This window comes from Gadus chalcogrammus, chromosome 21 (genome assembly GCF_026213295.1).
Source record: "Gadus chalcogrammus isolate NIFS_2021 chromosome 21, NIFS_Gcha_1.0, whole genome shotgun sequence".
Taxonomy (NCBI): domain Eukaryota; kingdom Metazoa; phylum Chordata; class Actinopteri; order Gadiformes; family Gadidae; genus Gadus; species Gadus chalcogrammus.
Window position 1 is genome coordinate 5,513,721 of NC_079432.1, and position 22,497 is coordinate 5,536,217.

The following is a 22,497-nucleotide window of genomic DNA, read 5'->3' on the forward strand; positions in this document are numbered from 1 at the left end:
TGCGCGTGTTGCCAAGCAATTTACCGCCAGAACAGTAGGTGGAGTAATATCTGGAGTAAAGTTTTTCGTTGAAGACGACCTCGAGAATGACGTCTTTGTCTGTGGGAGTCGTTGGTTTGTTTATGTGCAAGATCGTGTTCTCCCCATACACAGTGAATGATGGCAACAGACAGAGGAACAGGGGTGATGAAGTAGTTGATCATTGGGGTTGTATAAATGTGCATATCTCTCTACATTTTAAAACGACATAATGTGTTGGCAGCAAAGTTAACTTCACTTCACGTTAATGCTTTTGTATATGAGCCTGCCGGGTTCCATTCTATCAAACCACCCACCCTCCTTCCTCCTACGGCAGCGTTTCTCAAATTGAACCACGAAAAGGGGATTTTCCTGGTATTGGTCGAAGACTACCTAAGTGAAGCCTATATGGTGTATTTGTGTGTGGGCGTCATCGTCGGCTGTTTATTAACCGCCTCCCAGTCATGTTCTACACATTCAGTGAACTACTATCCAGACAGGAAGTAGTAACCAGACCAGCAGACCAATCACAGCCTTGCAGGCTGCGCGGCTCGCGTAAAAGCTTACGTAAAAAATGACGCAAGTCTAGAAAAATCGCCCGACGCACGCAAGACGTGAGAAGTCGCGCAAGGGGTGCGCAAGGGCGCGCAAGGGCCTCTTGCGCTTGCGCTTACGCTTATGTAACTGAGCATAAATCGGCCTTAACCCCCTAACACTGTCGATATTTATCAAATCAAACATAGGGGGTAACACTGTTGTTTTTCTTTGGTCGTCATGAAAAAAACCACAAGGGGTAACACTGTCGTTTTTTATTGGTCGTCATGAAAAAAAACATAAGGGGTAACACTGTTACCCCTTATGTTCGGGTTACCACGTTCGGGTTACCACGTAACCCGAACGTTCCAGAGATTAAAGTCCTGTATTTAATTAACATCATGTACATCATCTTTGTGGACCAAATGCTTCTTTACTAATTAAAGGCAAGAGGCTTGTATTATAGTTTGATTTTCAAATAGTATGCAGCCATCTTTCATCTTAAAGGACACTAAATTTAATTAGAAATAAATTGCAGCCTTGATCATTCTCGCCCTCTGACAACTTGGGAGAAAACTAATATGACATTTGTTTTGATAGATATTTAACTATGAGTTTCCCTGTGAATATAGTGAATATATGGTTACCAATCTTAAAGAATGCTCCTTACTCCTTCAGATCTTTATATTGTGAATAAGTCAAGATAGATGGCTTTAGAATACCTTTGAATCAGAGTATTATAATTTTTTTTAAATCAAAGCCAGCACATTCTCCAAAGAAAACATCTCACAAAATTACAATTTTAACCTTTATTTAAGTATATCACAGCAGTTTATTTCAGAAGTACAGTAAGTGTTACATTTTAAATTTTAATTTACACTAAATGTAACACATACATAAGAATGGGTTTGTGTTTATTTTCCAAAACAAATCTTAAAATGCTACAAAAGCTATTGACAAAACGTGTCAAAAAGGTGTGGAAAACATGTAAGAAAAAAATGAACGCCATTATTGGATTAAGTAGTCTCAACTACCAGACAAAAATTGGTTGTTAGTCCTTAAATTTATCAACATTAAATGTGTGACATTTCACTATCAATTTATTTTACTCTGAAATGCATTTTTAATCAAATGTATTACCCTCTTGGCAAAAGGACACAAAAGTAACGAAACATAGGGGACGAAAGTACCAGTTTGAATACACCCATCTTGTGGTCTGTAGACAGACTGAAATGCCATATTTCTTGTGAAATTCTGTTCTGCGATTAAGTTTTTACCAGTATGTTGACCACCTAACCCCAAATCACATTGAAAATAAATAGAAACTTTTAAGAGCAAGTGTTGCATGTGTTGAACCTGAGAGAACTGTAAACCCTAAATTCCCCTCACATGCAGCCCCAAAAAACCTGCTACACAAACGCTACACAACTTTCATTCGTTACACATCAAATGTACAAAAAAAAGACGTTATACTGAAAATGAAGTGAAAAAACATGTTTAATATCATTAATAAATAAAAGGAAACAAATAATAGATCCAAGTGAGATGAGAACCTGCAAAACTTATAATTTGAAGAAAAACAAATTCCATCGAGATAATACAAGGCAATAAGCCTACGACTGAAAAAAAAAAAAGATTTCTGCTTTGTCAATTCAAAAGTTTAAAATCATACAGTTGAAGAAGTTTCCTTAACATAAGCAACGATTCCTTCGGGCTCAATTGTAAACAGACGAACCTACGGAAACAAAATAAAAGCCCCCCCACAACAAATAGAATGAAATACACCTGGGATAACTGCGACAGACGTGGAACAGATCATGTTGTACCTTCGCTGGTATGTGCTGAGACAGTTTTCAGAAGAAAAAAAACAAAAACAAAAAAAACAACAAAGTACTGCATACTATACCCAGTAAACTCACATGTGTTGATGTGGTTGTTGTGTTCAAAATAAATTAGGCTGAGGTAGCTCTGGTTTCTCTCTGCAGTAGTCCCGAGTGCCAGGCCGTGGATGCCAGTCTGTTTGCGCTTTCTTATCGGGCCGCGCGGTGGAAGCGGAGGAGAAGGCCGTGGTGAGTGGGGGTGATGGAGAGATAGCGGTAGACGGCGGGGTTGTCTCACAGCGGTCGCCGACGTTGCAGGGAGACCGGCCGCGTTTGTGACTGAAGCCCACGTCTGCTGAACGGGTTCTCGTTCGAACAAACAAAACAAACATGGCAATGCCAGGATTGTTATTTCATAAAACTTCAGTTAATGCGTTAAACTTGACTGCAGACAAGATGACAAATATTGTGTTGCCCCTCCGGAGACGAAATCCCTCGGGCGTTTATTTTATTTTTTTAACTGATGTACGCGGGAAGAGAAAAAACAAAAATCAAATGGAAAACCGGCAAAACCACAACGAAAATGAATTTCATTTCTTAGCGACTGGCACTGCCTAGAATGTCCTTGATCATTATCACACGCCGACGACTCGGGAGAAGAAAAACAATTTCAACATCGATTCCGGAGCCATTTCGTATGCGTCTCTTTAGAAGCAGGATGACAAAACAATACGGGTGAAGAATGCATTTCTGTGCGGCCCGTCTGACATCGGATCTCGAGTGTTTCTGTGTCGAAGGGGAACGAGCACCACTGTATTCACAGCCTAGCACCTATGAAGAAGAGGTGGTTGAGGAAAGGGGGGGGGGGGGGGGCACATCATGGCACAGAGAATCCTGCTTTGAACTAGCCAATAAGACGTTGGCATTGTTGGGTAACTTCCCTAATTAACCGCTGCATGGGTCTATTGAACTGAACGTACGCTTATATTTATATACATCAAAACTCAAGTTTAAGTTGAGGTGCGCCTGCTTGACATGACTGGACCGCGAGGCATATGCACGATGTATACGCTTCATATGAGTCACAGATGATGTCGTCGCTCTTTCTGCTGTTTGCTGTCCATTTTGAGATATTTTTTGTTTGTGTTTAATTTTTTGATATTTTTGGGCAAATAATAACTCCTTTGGTCATGTCCCAAGTCTGGTCACAAGTGACTAAATTTGTGAGCCTGAGAGAGTGTGTATTTATAAACACACAGACCTCAACACAAAGTGGGGGCCAAAGGGTTGAAAAGCGGGTCCCCCCCAGACCGGTGACGAACCCTAAATAAATCCCTGAAACCAGGCCAACGTACGGATTCACCCACAACGTTTCAAATAAGGCACACGCTAGGCAGTGCAGAAAACTACAGACGAGGTTCCAGTCTGAACCGCTTCCAGTTCCCCCCGCCTGGGTGTCAGGAAAGGAAGCCGAGGCGGCACGCGGGGGACACAGCTTGATTGGGAAGGGAAACATGTACACTGTGAACGGGCTGTTTGTGTGTGGGAGGGGCCTGTATGAGCACCACCGCCGTCGCCACGCGACGATCAAGGGGAATACTTCGAATAACAAGTCGAAGGGAGGTCCGAGAGTTTCGCAGTTCGGAGGGAGAGGTTTTGCGTGCACCGCAACGCGGTAAAGTCAAACTTTTTTTTGGCTAGCTGCTCGTTTTATTTTTTTTTGTCGTCATTGTTTTTTTTTTGCTTTTTTCCCCACTAACGCAACCTCGAGGAACACGTCGGTGAGACGCTGAGGAGTAGGTTGTTATTTACTCCGTCGACGGACCGACTGAAAGTGTGTGAACTCAAAAATCCTTGTTAGGGGTGTGAGGGAGGGGACACAGAATCGTAATATAATAATGGAGACTGCAAAGAAGCTGGAAATGGGCCATGAGATAACCGCCGAATGATGAAACACGGCACCGAAGGGCGAGAGAGTAGAATAGTTCAGTGATCCAGAACCTCGCCCGCCCTCGTTTCACATTCACACTTCTGCTGGTGAGGATCTTCTCAGTGTGTGCGCTTGTGCGTGTCCGTCACTCGCACACTTGTCTTTTGCGTTTGTTTCCCAGTCTGCATTAGTGTGTCTGCACAAACGTGTGTACACGGCCAGCACCTATAAAAGACATGGGCAGGTTTGACATCACCCAATCAGTGTGATTGTAGCTTGTCCGGGAGTCCAGAGTGTGAAGGTAATCCCAAGAGCAGCATGGATAAACGTTAGCATAGCACCCGAGTAGCACCAGCGTGGCCTGTGGTTGTGTCCGTGTGCATGAGTTTATCAGTGCGTGTGTGTGTGTGTGTCTATGTTTCTGTGTGTGCGTGTCTGGATGTGACTGGATGTGTTTGTGTGTGTGGATGTGTCTGGATGTGTGTGTGTGTGTGTGTCTGAATGTGCCAGGGTGTGTGCATGTGTGTGTGTGTGTGTGTGTGTGTGTTTCCTTGCGCTTGTTTCTTTGTGTTTGTGTATGCATGGGTGTGTGTGTGTGTTTCTGTCTATGTATATATCAGTGTGTGTGCGCGTGTGCGATTAACACAACACCTCCAGGAGTTTGGTTATGCAGAACCGATCTGGGTCGGGCCAGTTTCCTGAGACAATAGCACCATAGAATGTCCCCTTCTCCATGTCCACGCTTCGGCCACAGGAAGGGGGCTTGATTTGCTCTTTTTTTCACGTTTCCCCAGCACCGACATCACCTCCACCGTCACGTTAAAGGACTGGACTCTGAAAGTTGCCCATAGTCTATCTCTCTCTCTCCTGCTCCCTCTCCTTGTGTTTTGTTCTGCGTCTTGTTTCGTCTTGCCTCCATGGTCCAACACTCTCTTACTCCTAGCCCCCCGGGGAGGGGGCTTCACCACCCCCCTAGAGTGACTTCTGGGTCTCACAGGAATGTGTCGAAATGCTGGACGCACTCTTCCATGTCCTGTAGCCATCCAGCCAGAGAGAAGAGCGGGAAAGAGGGAGAGGGAGAGAGGAAAACACACAGCGATTAATACACATGAATATGTAGCGGGAACATGCACGCATAGCATCTGTGCTCTACAGAAGGTAAATATTACTTTGGCGTTTCCGTGGCGGGGAACTGTCTTCATGATGATAAATGGCGTAAAATGAAGCAGAGCAGTGCAGGGATGTGGGGGAAGAGGGCTTGGAAATAGCGTAGTTTGACACTGACTAAATCTTAACACTGGTGAATAAAGAGAGATGGATGATCGCCTGCAAGAGACCATGATTAATGCTTTGATGTTGATGCCGTGTGTGTGCGAGTGGCTGTGAGGATGTGTGTGAGTTTGTGCATGTGCATTTAAATAGAGTGCAAAAGGCTCTGATTCTGTACTGGAGTACGTGATGCCACTGTCAGTTGCCAATACCGATTCTGAGAACTCAACTTTTTGAAGGAAGTATTAGTTAACTGTTTGAATCTGGACCAACGTTGCTGCAGACGAATGCACGTCAACTTCAGAGGGAGCATCTGAAATCCAATAGGACAGGTTTTGTGTGGTATCTTTGCACCGAGGGGATTGTTCTTCTTTTGATACAATATCGTTTTTTCGCCTCGTATCGGACAGATATCCGATACGGCAACCCTTTTTCAAATCAAAGGAAAATGCTCCAAAAACAAAAAGTCGAACTTGACTTTCCCCAGTATAACTCCACACTAATGTCCCGGAGCAATGCACCGTAAGATTTCCCCTGAAGTTTGAAACGTTGATGAAACCCAGTTAAAAAGCAACAAGCCTGGTTGCGCCGGCTCTGTTGTGTAAACGGTACCTCTGATACACCGAGGAAGATGTGCAGAAGTTTGAGCATCATTCGGAGCAAAGTATTCATAATTAACACAGAATACAGCAGATGGCTCAAATGACGCGAGTGCCATTTGCCATGTTAATCAACGTAGCAATGTAGCCGTCATGCAAACAGGTGTAGTCTCCACGCCATGCAATTACGAAACCGACAGCCATAGATGAACGTCGCAAGGAGGGGAAAAAAGGAAAACTACCCCTTTCACTGAGACGCATTTTATGTGTCCTTACTCCAACTCCATTAACACCGTTGTTAAAGCTAGTCAGCCACAAACTGTGACCATCCTATACGGTTGCCTTCCCCCAAGTTTCGCTCTCTGTCCTATTTACAGGCATATTTACTATCTGTACCGCAATATTTACCGCCTTATGAAATCGGGGCACAACCAAAAAACAGGACCATAATAAATCAGTCTGTTAAAAGAGGCTTCTAGAGGGGATGTTTCTCATAAAGTCTCTGTTGAGTCACCATTGGTTGTTAAAAGCCTTTTACCATCCATCTGTTTGGTCCCCCCGCCTGTAAAGTACACACCAACAGACCCACACTCGGCCATCTCTTCAGCCTTGACACGGTTCCTCATTGTGTGGCTGTGATCTCAATTAGACCTCGCCTAAAAGTTCCAGCTAGTTTCCTCCTCCTGCTCCCACAATAGCTCATTGAGAAAGGTTCTTTTGACGCGATGTCAGTCACACACACACACACACACACACACACACACACACACACACACACACACACACACACACACACACACACACACACACACACACACACACACACACACACACACACACACGCGCGCAGACAAAGCCAGCAAAGTCAGTATTAGTTTATAGTCAGAATTTTTTTTCGCACAGTCTGATTTTATACAGGATGAACCAAAACTTGGCTACTAAAGGACAAGGTACTGTTTAAAAGTCAACCGCTTTCCCTTGTGTTGAATCACAGCGAGAAAATTAAGAGTGGAACCCGTGTGCCAAGATGGGCCGTCTTCATACCAATCAGAAACCCACTTGGTGGAAGACTTCAGTGGGAGCGCACACCGATAGAAACACAACGAGTGGCCAGGCAACCACACGAACGAGGACTTGATTCGATGTCTGATTCTGCGTTCATCACGATGGCGTGCCGAGGTTCAGTAGCAGTGCTGGACGCCCTACAGCGTGCCGAGACGGACGCTGTGTGGGTGGGCTCACGTTGCAAACCATAGGTTTGAACGTACACAACTTTGTCTGTCTGCGACTAGCGTGCGATGCCATCACAATACGAGTGCGCACGTGTGCGTGTGTGCGTGTGTGTGCGTGTGATAAGAAGCTTGGGTGGTATTGAACTAGGAACAAGGGGACTGATGAGCTGTTGTGATACGGGGTACGACTGGAGCAGGGCTGCCTACGCTCCGTCTGCTGCAAAGGTCAGCGCACTGGGGGGAGACAGGCGGGCCATACAGCCAGCACTCTGGAGAGACCCAGGTATAGGGTGCTTCTGGACAGCCTGTGTGTGTTTATGGCTGTTGGTTTGCTTTTGTGTGTGTGAGTGTGAGTGTGTGTGTGTGTGCGTGTCTTGCATTTGTTAATGTGTGTGTCCCGCATTTGTATGTGCGGGCGTGTGTGTGTCTTGCATTTGTGTGAGTGCGTGTGTGGGCTGTTTCGTGTGTGTGGTTTGCTTTCTTTGTGTGTGTTTTGCTTTGTGCGTGCGTGTGTTGCTTTGTGTGTGTACGTGTTACGCGTGTGTATGTGTACATACATGTGTATGCGCGTGTGTGTGCGTTCGCATATGTGTGTGAGTGCGTGTGTTCTCCGTCGTCGCCTTTATCGAGAATTTCCCTGGCACTGACCTGGAGCGTCGCCGCGGTATATTTAACCCAACACGAAAATAAAACAAACATGGCGCGAACAAGGCCGACATTTATCTCTGCTTGGGGTTCAGGCGCGGAACGGAGAATGGAACCCGGGTGTTAAGACTTCCGCGAGACAGCTGATCCCCTTGCTGGCACGGGCAGAATGATTTCTCTAGCCTCCCCTTGCCGCGGTGATGTTTTGACAGTCGGCGCCACTGAGCTATCGGCTCCAGGAAAACCAGTGCTCCGGGCTATCTCCTCTCCTCACTACATGTCACCGCTAAAAACACCGGGCTTGTCAAACATGAAAGAGGAAAAACGGTAACAATGGCATGCTTGTGAACCCCTCCCCCACTGAAAAAGCACCGTAAAAGAGAGGCGATGAAAACCGTTACTGATTCAGGAGTTGGTGAAAAACGTGTTCAATAAAAAGACAGGGCAGAATATAACACAGTGTTGTTTGGGTGACATGTGTGTTGTGCTTTGTCTGCAATCAATCAAAGCATTTTTCAGTGCTATTATAATTTTAAAACGTCTCAATCCTCCTCAACGGATCTGAGTGTGCGTCGATGATTTTATCAAATCGGCATCGCTTATCTGCGTGGTGATACGACGTGGTGAATTGACTTCCAATTCAAAACACTGTAAACACTCACAGAAACGCACCGTCCACCCCCATCCCTCGGTTCTGCCGGGAATCCAACAAACCTTATCTTATAGACGGATATCGAGTGCCGTCGTGTCGCCTTGGACCCTCGACGCTTTTCAGAAGTCTGAGGCAATTTGTTCTCACAGTTTGTCGCCGAATCACTCTGGGTTTTCCTATTCCTCGTATTGATATGTCCAGCATAGTTGCAGCCGCGGTGTTTGGCTGCCAGGCTGTAGCTGCTCTCCCTCTGTTTCCCTGGGCTTTTTTTTTATAATGCTTGTTGTTTGTTTGAACCCTTGGCTCCGGCCTTGTTAGTGTCCCCGCTAGCTGGCCATGCGTGACTGCAGCGACTGCCCTACGTATAATTAGTCGAACGTAGTTGAACAAAACAAAAATAAAAATGGTAGCGAGTGCTCTTCTGTTCCCGGTGATCGCGACTGCGAGGTGCAGGAGTGGAATGCAAATCGTGCGGAGGTGTACTTTATTAGTGAGACTAAATTACTTTGGAAAGGCTCAAACTGCCGCCCCGATACATGAAAAACACAGCAGCTGCTCCTCAGCCCTCCCCCCCCCCCATCTCCCTCGCTGTCCTGTCTGCAACGTTGCACTTCAGCACGCTAACACAGCTGCGCGTGCCTTGCTCATCTTCAATCAAGTGTCAGAAGGCAGAATCCCGACTACGGCTGCACGCGATCAGAGATAGCGTTTGGTTGGAATTTAAGCGGCTTGCTCAATTTATTAATGTCAGGACGCCATGTCTGTCCCTTGTCCGTCCATCTGACCGGCATAAGATAAGCCAGGTTATACACAGTCAGAGACAAAGGACATATGGACAAAGGAGAGACTGACAGACAGACAGACAGAAATATGGACAAAAACAAACAAGTATTAACAAAGAAAAACAGAAACATATGGACAGAGGACAGATAAAGACAGACAGAGGGACACAAAGGCTGATACACAGAGACAACACAGGCCGGGAAGAGAAAGGGGGAGAAACCGACAGTCAGTGAAGGTGGCAGACCGAGAGACAGACGGCCCGACAGACGGGTATGGAGGGTGGCGTAGCACTGACCTCCAGTTGGCGGGTCTTGTCGTAGTCCCTGCGTCGCTGGTAGATACACTGACTGAGGAGGGAGTACAGGCGCTCCAGCTGATCCACGCTGTAGCCATCGCTCTTCCGTACCAGCGCTCCCAGCAGAGCCTGCGGGGGATTAATTACACACATTAGCGCATTAACAAACTTTGAATCGCACAGCATTGACGACACGTGTGTGCGCACACACGTACGCCGCAAAGCAATGCATGTGTGGAATTGCAGGGGAAAGAACATCTCGAAGGACTGGGCCACAACACACACACACACACACTTGCAGACCGGGGCGCTGAGAAATAACAGCATGTAGTTAACCGAAGAAGTGCAGCGTTTTGGGGGTCAGCTGTATTCAAAAGCAATTACGATCAGAGTGACAGCTAATTAAAGATAATCATAATTAGCAGCTAGTTTACATTTCACTGCTGCTTTAATTAAAACATCTTGGACAGTCAGAGGCCCTTCTAATTGACCCCCGCCTCGCATTCTACCCAAGCCAAAGTGTGTGCACGTGCGCGGGTTGGAGGCCCAGAGCTCATCGGAATGCATGGACAGCGGTAAAGTAGCAGTCATCACACTCAATGCAAACAGATGTCTGAGTGGGACAGCGTTCTGAGAGCACATGGGAGTGTGTGTCTGTTAAACACCATGGTAATGTAGCAATTCAATTAAATACAGTTTTTTGCACTAAATCCTCTCATCGGTGAAGGCTGAGGACGACACAGAACCGCACGCTACTGCGGCATGATGGGAAACGCTGTGACTCCGACGGAAGCTAAGCTAACAGCGGGAAGTGTTGGCCTGATGGTAATATCCAGCCTTCTAATGAGGATTCATATGGATAGGTCGGGTTTAAATAGTCCACGCTCCCACCTATCCGGGAGCTTGTATCACTAATTGCCCTAAAAGCCTTCCCTTCCTCCACACTAAGAAATATATACTGAGTAAATTAGGCTTCGTCCATGGTCATAAGAGGTAGTGCATTTTGGAGGGATTTCACGGATTGCTGAATAAGCCAGCCAGCTGTGTGTATTGATCCTGGCAGATCAACACCAAGAAATAATGTATTTAATGCAATTAGAGAGTCACATAGACGATAGTGCTGATGCACAGAATGGTAAATGTTTCGAGGCCAAATAAATTGCTGACTTGAAATAAATCTATCAGAGAATTATAGAACTCTTTCGGTAGATTTGCGGAAGCAGAAAAGGCAAAACTAAATTTTACATTTTCAACACTTATGCATTTGTAGTATATCCTTTACCACGTTAAACGCAAAAAAAACACAACCTGTGGTATCTGTTAAAGAATGTGTGTGCCAAAGACTCACCCAAGAACCTTGAAAGACAAGCAATTCCTGCAATAAAATAAATGACCTTTTTCTAGCCCAGCTAGTATTTATTGAAGATATCTGTTCAATAGCTCCCTTTCATCCCCCCTACTGTGACAAAAATGGTAATTTCCTTTCATTGTATACCAATTCAACTTGAACTATGCTTATAACAGACTTAATCATCTGGGGAGAACAAATTTGACGATAATGCCTGTATTCACACAGTCCTAATTTAATCCATCAGTGTGCGAGGATTAACGGCTAATCTCCCCCTCACATAGACTGTCAGATAAACTATATCCCAACGGTTTAAATAAAACACACCTGGAAGGTTGGTTTTTTCAAACGTGTCAAATTTAAAAGGGAAAAACTATGGCTTCCATTATTTAATTGGCTGCCAGGTTTTTTCCGTAAATATTTTTCTTCCTAAGACTATGTAGAGCAACCACCTCATCACTACCACATCGCTTCTGCTCTCCTCTACTTAGATGCTTCATCACACACCCCGCCATCCCCACCCCACCATTTATTTATTTAGGATACCTCACTATTTTCGGCTGCAATCATCATCTCCTTTCTTCTCGTTCGCGTTCTTCAACCCTTAATGCCGTTCTGCTTCCTACTTGCTTCCCTGCTCCTCATCTCCCCCAGCTATCCTTTCTGCGTCCCACTTGCCCGTTGTTAGCTGATTGCAGAAGTGCTCTCAGCACGGTTGGTTATCATGAATGGCACGGATGTGAAAACGAAAAAAAAAAAGTGTTAGAGAAGAGTCTGAACGAGTGACTGCCTTCGAGTCATATATGAGAGAGAGAGAGAGAGAGAGAGAGAGAGAGAGAGAGAGAGAGAGAGAGAGAGAGAGAGAGAGAGAGAGAGAGAGAGAGAGAGAGAGAGAGAGAGAGAGAGAGAGAGAGAGAGAGAGAGAGAGAGAGAGAGAGAGAGAGAGAATGGACAGCCTCAGTGAGATACTGAGCTCAGGGAGCACAATGGGACAGCAATCCCACGCATTAAAGGGTACAACTGACAAGGTCCATTTAGCCTTGCACCCTGGCGCCACCTATCTCACCCTCGTCCTCCACCCTGAGCCAGCTCTGTCCCAAGGCCCCATCTTGGATCACATCTTCTTCAACAACCCCCCCCCCCCCCCCCCCCCTCCCCACAGTTTTAGCCAAGCACCTTGAGGGGTCGTGGGGGGACCCCAAGGGTCAAGGAGGACATTAGCTGAATTCATTTGGTTTTGCCTTGACTTAAAGATGATGAAATAGGATGGTGAATAATATTGTTTTGCTCTTGGGGACAGGTGGTATAGACAGTGGAACAAATAAAAGCAAACACACACACACACACACACACACACACACACACGGGCTGTCTTTTAATAAAAAAATGTTTTGCACATGAATGTTAATTAATTTAATACATCGGTATTATTCATGTGAGGAAAAGCAATATTTGATTTTCCCTGCATACATATATTGCTTTATTTCCATATATTCTGAAACTTTTACAAATAAATGCGTTTCACATCGGTCATAACTAAATCTCCATGGCGGCGGCGGCCGGGGCAGTTGCAATGTTTGTCCCCCCCCCCCCCCCCCCCCTCCCGTGTAAAGACACACACACACGGGGTCACATTCAGTCACCCTGGCGAATCGCAGGGGGACGGAACCAGATTGGTATTTTAAACTGCTTTTCCAATGTCGTATCAGATTTCTGAAAGGACCCTAGCGCTAAGGCATGTTTCTATGGTGGCCTGGTGCGTTTCGTCCGTGGTTGTTTATGAGCGCAGTGCTCCAAACATGGCCACCCACATGGCCATGGGGACAACCCGACCAAGTGGTAGCGGATTTAATAGTTGTTTTTCGCAGCGTATCAACCAAACATTTCTTTGGGGTTTTTCATGGGGTGAAGTGCGTGAGTGCTTGGTTAATTCCAAACATCCAATTAGACATTGGAAAGCAGTTGTAAAGACCAATGTATTTCCCAGAGTTAGATCATCCGTTTCCATTATATCAGCCTGTGACGACCAGTAGAAATTGGGTCAAGGGATTCTTTTATCACGTAAAACATTTCTACTGCGTCATTTTTCATATAATTAATTGATCTAGTCAGCACTAATAGAGATAGACGTAAAAAATTGACAATATTTAGTTATTCGTGTTAAATTCAATATAACTGGATTCCAGTTTCACTCGCTTCACTGGACCGGATGGGCCACACCATCGCCGCTCTAAACAAAATAAGGATCCAGGATTAAATACCGATGGTGTGGGCTATAACTCCTACGGTGCTTCCACAAGGACATCTGTGGTCGCCCGGTGTACCCCCGAAACTTGATGCTCGCACGGCCGACGTGGGAGCTCTTAATGTGCGTTCGAGGGGTGATTAACGTGTGATTCATAGTGCTCTGCCCAGGCTGTGACAAGGTAACCTGGCTCTCCATTGTGGAGCTATTCCAAAAGTTCTGTTATTTAACCAGCTTACCTATGGAAAAGACCCACACCCACACTCTCCACTGAGATGCCCTTCATGGCTGGGCTAACAAGATCAGTGACGGACCCCCCGCCTGTGATTTGCAGAACCCAAAACCGCTGCAGTATCTAGGCTGCCATATGTTTCCATCTCTGGTGCACACTTACTAAACAACATTCTGTAATTGAGACTGGGTCCGTTGGCTACGCGGGAGCCACCGAAATAGATGATGAGCTAATGGAACCGCTTTGAAACGTGCCACTGATGAGCTAAAAAGCCATGTTCAAAACCGATATCACTGCTTTCCCCCCCAAAAGTTCTAAGAGTCTCTTTAGCTACGGCGGTTTCCTACGTTCCAGTGGTCTCCAGACTTCTAGCAGTTTCCCCAAGTTTCGTGGACTTGAGCACAAACTCCCCCCCCCCCCCCCCCCCTATTGCTGAGAGGGAACAAAAAAAGAGGTATGATTCAGGAAGAGAAAGGATCCTGCAGTCCCAGTCCCCAGGGACACAATTAGGCTCCCATATCTGCCTCAAACACCCATGATTAAACCCCCAATTCCATCATTCTCCTCCCATGGTGCTGCATTGAAACTTCCTCCAATAGCACAAAACGAATGGATTATAAATATTCCAAGTTGTGCAAGTAAGACAAAGTGTCTACGTGTGTGTCTCATATCAAAATTATATGTATATATATAATAAGAAAAAAGTGTGCAAGCATGCACCTGGGTGCATGTGTGTGTGTGTGTCTGTGTGTATGTGTGTGTGTGTCTGTCTGTGTGTGTGTGTGTACGTGTGTGTGTGTGTGTGTGTGTGTGTGTGTGTGTGTGTGTGTGTGTGTGTGTGTGTGTGTGTGTGTGTACCCTTGTGTGTGTCTGTGTGTGTCATTTTGTGCGTACACCGATATGGGTAATTACTTTCTAAATCAAGACTCCCGACAACAGAGTGCCCCGTTCACGAGAAGGACGTGTGACGACGACGGTGCACGGTTGGTTAATAACATGCAGATCCCATCTTGTAAAGGTGACACCAGAGCGACCAGGGCCAATCATGACAAGTGTGACAGGAGTTGGGGGGGGGGTGGGGAATCAGATTCTGCAGCGCTGTTACAGCTAACGCGGTGTAACCGCAAATTAAAATACCACTCCAGTCCTTTCAGCCGGGCTGATTGAAACAGGAGTAGGCCGGGGGAGAGGGCGATGGAGCCAGGCATCCTGGGAAGGCAGTGGTGCTCGGTGGCTTTTACCCCCAGACCAGACGTGTTGGCCGGTCTATGGCCGTATGATGCATGGGTTTCTGACACCGAGAGCCAGCCTGTGTGTGGCATTTCACGGATGACATGGAGACATGTGTCTGAATTCAGCGGGGGGGTGGTGTGAGAAGAAAGAAACTCAATAGCATGTTCGGCATCTGGAGACTAGATGCTTGGCTAATCAACACTCACTTACACCGCGACTCAATCCGGTGTATCCCGTTCAAAGGGTGAACCTCGGTTTACCGTCGAAACCCTCGTTCTTACAACCGACCGACTTCCACCACATTGCCCTTGAAAATGTGGCGGAGGTCGATGTAGAATTTGAATTAAACGTAAGCAGTTGCAATTAATTAGCAGTAAAGCACGGTAGTAAGAACACCCTGCTGTCACTGCATTGACGGTGCGCGAGTTCCCTGATGGAGCAGGCAAACGTGAATAGTTTGGCTGTTTCCTAATAAAAGGTCCTCTAAGTGGTTGCAATCAGTTAATTGCCCCAGGAGATGTACCCTACTGAGAATCTCAGATATTGGAGCAAAAACAAACACAAACAGCAAATCAGGGAAGATAATTATTCTTCAATCCATTATTCCTGCTGTTTGCTGAACTATTACCCGGGATTTAAGAAAGACAAAACCATAAACAAAAACAAATCCGACTTTATTACTTTCATTGTGCCAACAGGAATAACAATTGAGGAGGAAGGCTTTGGTTTTTAGAATGTGTGTGTGTGTGTGTGTGTGTGTGTGTGTGTGTGTGTGTGTGTGTGTGTGTGTGTGTGTGTGTGTGTGTGTGTGTGTGTGTGTGTGTGTGTGTGTGTGTGTGTGTGTGTGTGTGTACGTGTGTGTGTGTACGTGTGTGTGTGTACGTGTGTGTGTGTACGTGTGTGTGTGTACGTGTGTGTGTGTGTGTATGTGTGTGTATGTGTGTGTGTGTGTGTGTGTGTATGTGTGTGTCTGTGTGTGTCTGTGAGTGAGTGAGTGAGTGAGTGAGTGAGTGAGTGAGTGAGTGAGTGAGTGAGTGAGTGAGTGAGTGAGTGAGTGAGTGAGTTGAAACAGAGGGCCGAAGACATGCTCTGCCAGAGCCTTATCTTCCGTCGGCCTCTCAGGATGGGCTGCACTCGAAACCAGACACACAGATATAACCGCAATTACATGCAAATAGATACGCTGTCAGGACCATCAGTGCGAATGAATACAAATGAAAGGAGCACTTCAAAAGTGATCTATTTTTATTGACGATCAGAGGGATGGCGACTGCGCCGCCATTAATCTCTTTCCCAGATAGAGACTCAGGGAAGTGGCTACCCGGATGGAGGGTTGGCCCTCTATTATTAGTGCTAAAAAATGAGAGGAAATGGCGAGCCAAGATGGACCCATTTCTGTTGACAGGTGTCTCAAACACAGGAAAGCTTGACGCGCCGTAATAGCCGAACATCAAGCGGAAGCAGACTTTTAGCATTCGGGCATAGGACCGAACAGAGCCGGGTAAAGCCGTCTGAAAGGAGAACTGCACAGCAGACAGTAATCTGTGTGCTCTTGGCAAGATGGGGGCTGGGGGGGAGAGGACCAGATTGGATTCGTTGTTATCCGATTTTCTGACTGCAATCTTCAGCACTGCTTCCACTAGTCCATCTGTGGACCAGTCAGCCTGATTATTGTTGAAAGAGACGAATCTGAATCAGAGAGTGCTGGCAGTGGTGAGCGGAACAAGCCCCGGAATCCTCAATCATCCTCGCCGAAAGTCGCCGTCGGCAATCACGTTTATTTACAAGCAATGAGTCCCTTCGGCAAAGTGTAATAGGGGTAAACACTATACTCGGCCAACCAGTCTAAAAGTCTCTTCCGTTTCCGGCTACGGAAAGGTGAAAGAGGAAAAACTCTTTCGTCCAACGCGGGTTCACGGGCCCTTCATCAAGTTAGACATCCACGACGGACTGGCAATTGATGCATATAACTAAAAGAGGAGACGGCGCCGAGCAGGCAGGGAAGGAGACGGCGACCCTCTCACAGGGCTAAACACGCAAGCCGCCACGTTCCGGCCCAAACTGAGCCGTCGGAGATCTGCTTAAACGGCAACTCTCGTCCCGCTCCCCGGAAATTCAATTTGTTTCCGTAAGCTGGGGGATGAAAAAGCAATTATTCACAGTCGTCCCTTTTCACGATCTGTTTCTCTTACGGTCTCGCTTCTCCCCGACAAATAAGCCCCCAGATTAGCGCGGCGGGGGGGGCGCCGTGGCGGGGGCGTCCGGTCAGAGCTTTTCGGCGACTGCGCCGACCGAAAGCGATCCGAAAACAAAAGCCGGCCAATCGAAATTGAAGGAGAGCGGCCCGAGGAACGCACTCCCCGATCGCCCCCTCTGGGATGGTGCGGGGAGGGGGGCAGGGAGCAGGGAAGGCACCAGATAATGTGTTGGTAGCAGGACGTCACTTTGATGCATAGAGAAGAGAAGTGAGCGAGCTTGCGTCAGGAGAGCATTTCTTTTACAGCAATTACACGACACGTCTTCAAAAACCTAAGTCCCTTGGACTGATCAGTGGTAGAGGGGGGGGGGGGGGGGGGGGGGGGGGCTGTCAAGGGGACCGCCTGAAGCCAAGGCTCCAATTTACACTGGGGGTATTAGGTGGGACCCGGGCGTGACTGCGCAAAGAGCTAGATCGCTGCGTGACACATTTCACGTTGCCTTGAACACGTCAATCAACTCTGGAACAAGTCTGGGAGTCTAGCGGTGTGGAAAGAGGCTCATGTTTGAGGCATGGGCACCCGGGTTCTTTTCAGAAGTTGCCGGGCGACAAAACACCTGTTGATTGAGAGATGTGCGGAGGAAGCCCGGTCCCTTTAATTGGATCCCTCGCTGCTCGGATGCAAGGGAGAGAGGAGACGCTGATGGGAGGAAGATGAAATGGGGGGACGGACGGGGGGGTATACGGATGGAAGGGATAAGCCTTTCAAGTTTGAGTTATCCATCTGAGAAGGGCAGTGTGAAACTACCAACTCGAAGGCAGACCTATAGATCTGGGTAAAGCTTAAAGCCAGTCGCCAATGACGGATAGCATGCTTCCCAATACCTTACGCTCCAACATCCCTCATCCAAACTTTACCTTGGTTGTCTTTGCTACTTTGTTGAAAGACTTTGAACTTAAAAAAGTGGATCGCATTCTCTGGGAATTGCAATACTGTGAAACGGTTTTCCCTGGCACACAGGCTATAAATAATAAGATAAATCTTCGTGAAGGAAACACTTGAGATTATATGGCCCGTTGGGTTCGGGACGGGGTGTCGTTTAATATTATTAATAAGTATGGTGTGGGATAGGTTTTCCACTCGGATCCGGGGTTAGTCTACAATTATGTGTGATTCAAAAAAATAAAAAATACACCTATCAACATTTCACACCACATGATGCCTCTCTTAGAAAAAAAGCGAAACGCTCTATTAAAAAACTAATGTGAAAAGACACTCAAACAACCTTTTTTCATAAACCCTGCTGCACTAAATATGAATAAAAACATATTGTTAAGACTCCTAGATTATAGCTCATACTTCCTTAATCAGCGTTCTAATTAGTCCGTAACAGAGTATGCCAATTCACCACAGCTGGTGCTGTGGCTACCAATATAACTCTAATCGACTCAACAGTGACCGTTTTACTTTAATTGTAATTATTTAAATCGTTGAAAGGGGAAGGCAGATTTGGATTCCAATGCACTTCCTGGCGTAGATCCAGTTATATGTCATGTCCAGTAATCTAATCTGTTTCTAATCTGTTTCATAAATGATCATTTGCTGGGCTGAAGCACTTCCTAAAACCTTTTTTTTATGGGTGCTGTAGGATTTGAGGGAGCACAATGTTGCATGAAAGCGCTCACGATTCGTCTATTTGAAGTCTACCCAGATGTCTGCTAATTATTTCAAGACGTAGGACGACAAAACTAAATCCTCCGCTGATTTAAAAGCATCCTCCGGTATTTCTACAATCACATTTGATTAATAATGTAACAGAGCCAAAAAAAACAAGTCTACAATCATCAGAGGGAGAACTTTTGCTGTGGGTCTAGTTTCCCAAAGAAGTAGAGAAGAAAGCATGAAAAATAAAAGCCAAGACAAATACTTTACCGAAAGTCGCTGGTGGTCAATGATTAGTGGTGGTGGTGGCGGTGGCGGCGGCGGCGGTGGTGGTGGTGGTGGTGGAGGAGAAGGTGCAGGGTGGAACGGAGTCTCCTCCGTTTTCTCTGCAGATTGCACAATCTGTTCTGATTGGCTCCTCGTACGACGTCTCCCGCTGATCCCTATGGGATAATCAGTTGGGAGAAATGATTTGACTGACCGGGAGGCAAATGGGGGCAGATCTCGGCAAATAAATACGACGAAAAGAATCAGGAAGAGGTTTGGAAGGGGAAAAAAGATGAAGGACACGTCAATGGTATACAGCCCCCCCTGTTTCCTTTGAAGCAACGAACGGCATGAACACTGGATGCATTCAAAGAATATATGCCTTTACCTGACGGCACAGCTGCCAGATGAACGCGGCACAATATGGGTGGCATTGTATCTATTTGAAGCCTGCTCCACTGAGAGCACAATATTTCATTACTGCACTGTTTGCCTTCATTTTATTACACCGCTCAAAGAAAAAGGCCTGGCTGGAAACAAAGCGAGCTGGCTCAATTTGTAAAGAACGAGAGACAGAGAAATGTGGAGGAGACCGTGAGAGACAGTGAGACAAAGGGAGACCGTGGAAAGAGTGGGAAAGCGAGAGAGAGAGAGAGAGAAGGAGCCGCAGACACGGAGAAGAAGGAAGACAGAGAACGAGCTGTCAGCTGGCGGTTGTTTGGACAGCTTCAACTGATTCGATTTTTGTGTCTGGTTGCACTAGACTCTGATGGCCTCCACTGTCACCAGAGGCCTTAAGGTGACCCCAGTAATCTGCAGCCCGAACACACACTTTAACTGACATTCAATAACCAACTAGCACTGCACCGGGCTAACAATCAAGGAGTGGGAAAACGGTTATGGGCAATACACAAAAAAATAAAAATAAATAAAGCCGTGACAGAGTCGGAGACAGCCTGCAAACTATGCAGTTATTTTATACAAAGGGAAGAAATAAATGTCAGTGGTATTGCATATTCCACAAAAAGGTGCATATAACTTTTTTAAGCCCCCAAAGGGGTCTCCATTTGAAATATACAGTATGCTAAGCCAAGGGAAGACGCTTTCTATTCCAAATGCGTTTTGTATTGCATTATTCATGTCCTCTCAATTGTAGAAGCAGAAGCAAACGTAAATCAAGAGTGCTGGATGACAATCAACCGAGCCATTCATCACGGCTACTGTATTTTGGGCAGTTGACGGGACAAGTATCTGTTGTGGATTATTATTTATTTTTTTACGGCTTCGCTGCCAACTGCTTTTTAGAGATATTGTCTTTATATTGCAAACTTTGTCCAAATGTTGTATTAGGGGTATTTTTAACCTGCCTCTTTTGAATGAAAGACGCACAAGGGGTTTAATCGGTGGTGCAAAAATCTAAAGTAATGGCTTTGCTCACTGCATACTTACACAGTACATAGTTTCTTGAATTCCTTTTTCCCGTAAAATATGTTGCTGTAGCTAATTAGCAATGCAGGCATTTAAAATGTGTACTAATGGACAGATGGTCTGCTCAATCAATGTAAATGTGATGTTTCCGGTTAAATAATTCCATCAAATTAGGCCATACGCACATGTTTAACCAACGAAAAAGAATTATGCCCTTGCATAAGTCTGTGCCCATTGTAATGTGAATTACCCACTGCAATACATTTTACAGGATATCTGTTCGATAGCAGGAGACAGAGTATTGAAAGAACCTCCCTAATACCGATGTGAAACCGCTCACATATTTCATAAACTACCCTACACTTTTGCCATTGAGGTTTTTATTAAATATCTCAAATAAGGAATACCAGAAATGTCACAATTTATTTTATAATGACCTCCGCGGCTTAACGGCTTTGAATTCCGCAAAGGGTTAGATGGAAAAGGCTTCCACCGTGGGTGTGAGCCGTGTAACAAAACAGAACCCGGTTACCTTCTTTATCGCAGTCCTCTGCATCGTGGCCTTCGTCTGCTACCTCCGCTCCCGAGCTCCCTTCCTGGGGGGGCAGAACCTGAGTTTCTCCAGCCTCCGCCGCGACGCCTTGCTCTTCCCGCCCGGGTCTTGCCGAGCCTTCAGCCACGTCCTGCGCGTTCGTGTCCCCCTCCCCGCAGCTCTTTGTGGGGCTGGAAGAGTCCAGGCTGTCCATGGACTCGTCCCCGTTCACGCACTCCAACTCTGAGGCTCCGCTGTCCCCTTTGTCCTTCGCGTCTGCGCCCAGAGACACGGCGTCCGTCTCGGGCTTGGGTTCAGCCCGCCGCGCTGCTGGTGTTGGATTTTGACCGCCACCGACGGACTGTGCCTGCGCGTCCTTCCTCGCGTCCCTGGGCTCCGGCCCGCTGCCGCTCTGCTCCTCGGCCTTCGCCCGGACCTCGGTTGGGGGTGGCTCGTTTGCAGGGAGAAGGGTGGGGAGGGCGGCCGGAGGGTCGTTCGCTGGGAGGAGGGCGATCGGTCGCTCGCCTGCTGGGAGAAGGGCGGGCAGGGCGACCAGTGGCTCGATTGCAGGGAGAAGGGTGGGCGGGGCGACCGGAGGTTCGTTGGAGCTCTCTTCCTCCGTGGAAGGCCCGTGGGAGGGTGCGTGGTGGCCGTTGGGCTGGGGCGGCATGGTGTCACACGACGATTCCTCGTCCAGCGTGAGACAGGAGTCACAAGGGCCCGTGGTGTCCCCCTCGGGCTCCTCCTCTTCCTCCTCGATGCCTTTCTTGTAAATCTTCTTCTTCCTGATGATGCCGCGCCCCCAAAATGGCCGCCGCCGCACCTTGCGCTTCAAGTGGTCTGGAACAGTGAGAAAAAAAGACAAAAAAAACAACTTTAATAATAATATATTAAAAATATATAGAGATATTCCCCTTTTGTATGGATACATTTATGCCATACTAATTGACCGTGAATCCGAAGAAGAATTGTTGAAGTCAAACATTTTTTTCATTAAAAAGGCAAGTATCTCGATATGCTTGACAGGAAATTCAATAACTAGCCATTTAGCTGCCCGCTCACAACTTCTCGCCAACACATACACCCCTGTGGTTACGAAGCATAATCAGATGTCAGCTTCACTTTGAAAGACCATTCCTTTCTTTTTTCTTAGCAAATCAATTGTGTGCAAGCTCACGAGTATTAAAACCGTTACTAGGGCAGTGGGTTGTACGTTTGCAGCAATTGCAGTGTTCGCTTCTGTGTGTTTCTGTGCTTTTGCGTGTTTCCGTGTGTGTACAGACACACACACACACACACACACACACACACACACACACACACACACACACACACACACACACACACACACACACACACACACACACACACACACACACACACACACACACACACACACAATTATGATACAGACAATTCGAGAACAGCGAAATAATTCAAAACAACCAGAAACGTCCACATATGAGAGCCATGCATCATACCCAAAATTGATTTCTTGACAATTTCCCCTTTCTTGTCTAGCAAAACAAAAGGGGGCTTGGGAGAGGAGGGTGTCCCCCCCTCCCCACCCATCCA

The 22,497-nt window shown here is 46.6% G+C and overlaps 1 protein-coding gene across 2 annotated transcripts in view; it reads right to left on the reverse strand.

The window, feature by feature from the left end:
- Nucleotides 1-1,201: 1,201 nt before the first annotated feature.
- Nucleotides 1,202-22,497, reverse strand: part of atad2b (ATPase family AAA domain containing 2B) — a 78,887-nt gene continuing 57,591 nt past the window's right edge. For both annotated transcript variants that reach the window (XM_056580665.1, XM_056580664.1), the window contains 4 exons: nucleotides 20,923-21,762; nucleotides 18,966-19,138; nucleotides 9,778-9,906; nucleotides 1,202-5,335 (listed from right to left, as the gene is read on the reverse strand). In XM_056580665.1, coding sequence (XP_056436640.1) covers nucleotides 5,294-5,335; nucleotides 9,778-9,906; nucleotides 18,966-19,138; nucleotides 20,923-21,762 — 1,184 coding nt within the window. In that variant the 3' untranslated portion in view covers nucleotides 1,202-5,293. The remainder of the gene's footprint in view (nucleotides 5,336-9,777; nucleotides 9,907-18,965; nucleotides 19,139-20,922; nucleotides 21,763-22,497) is intronic.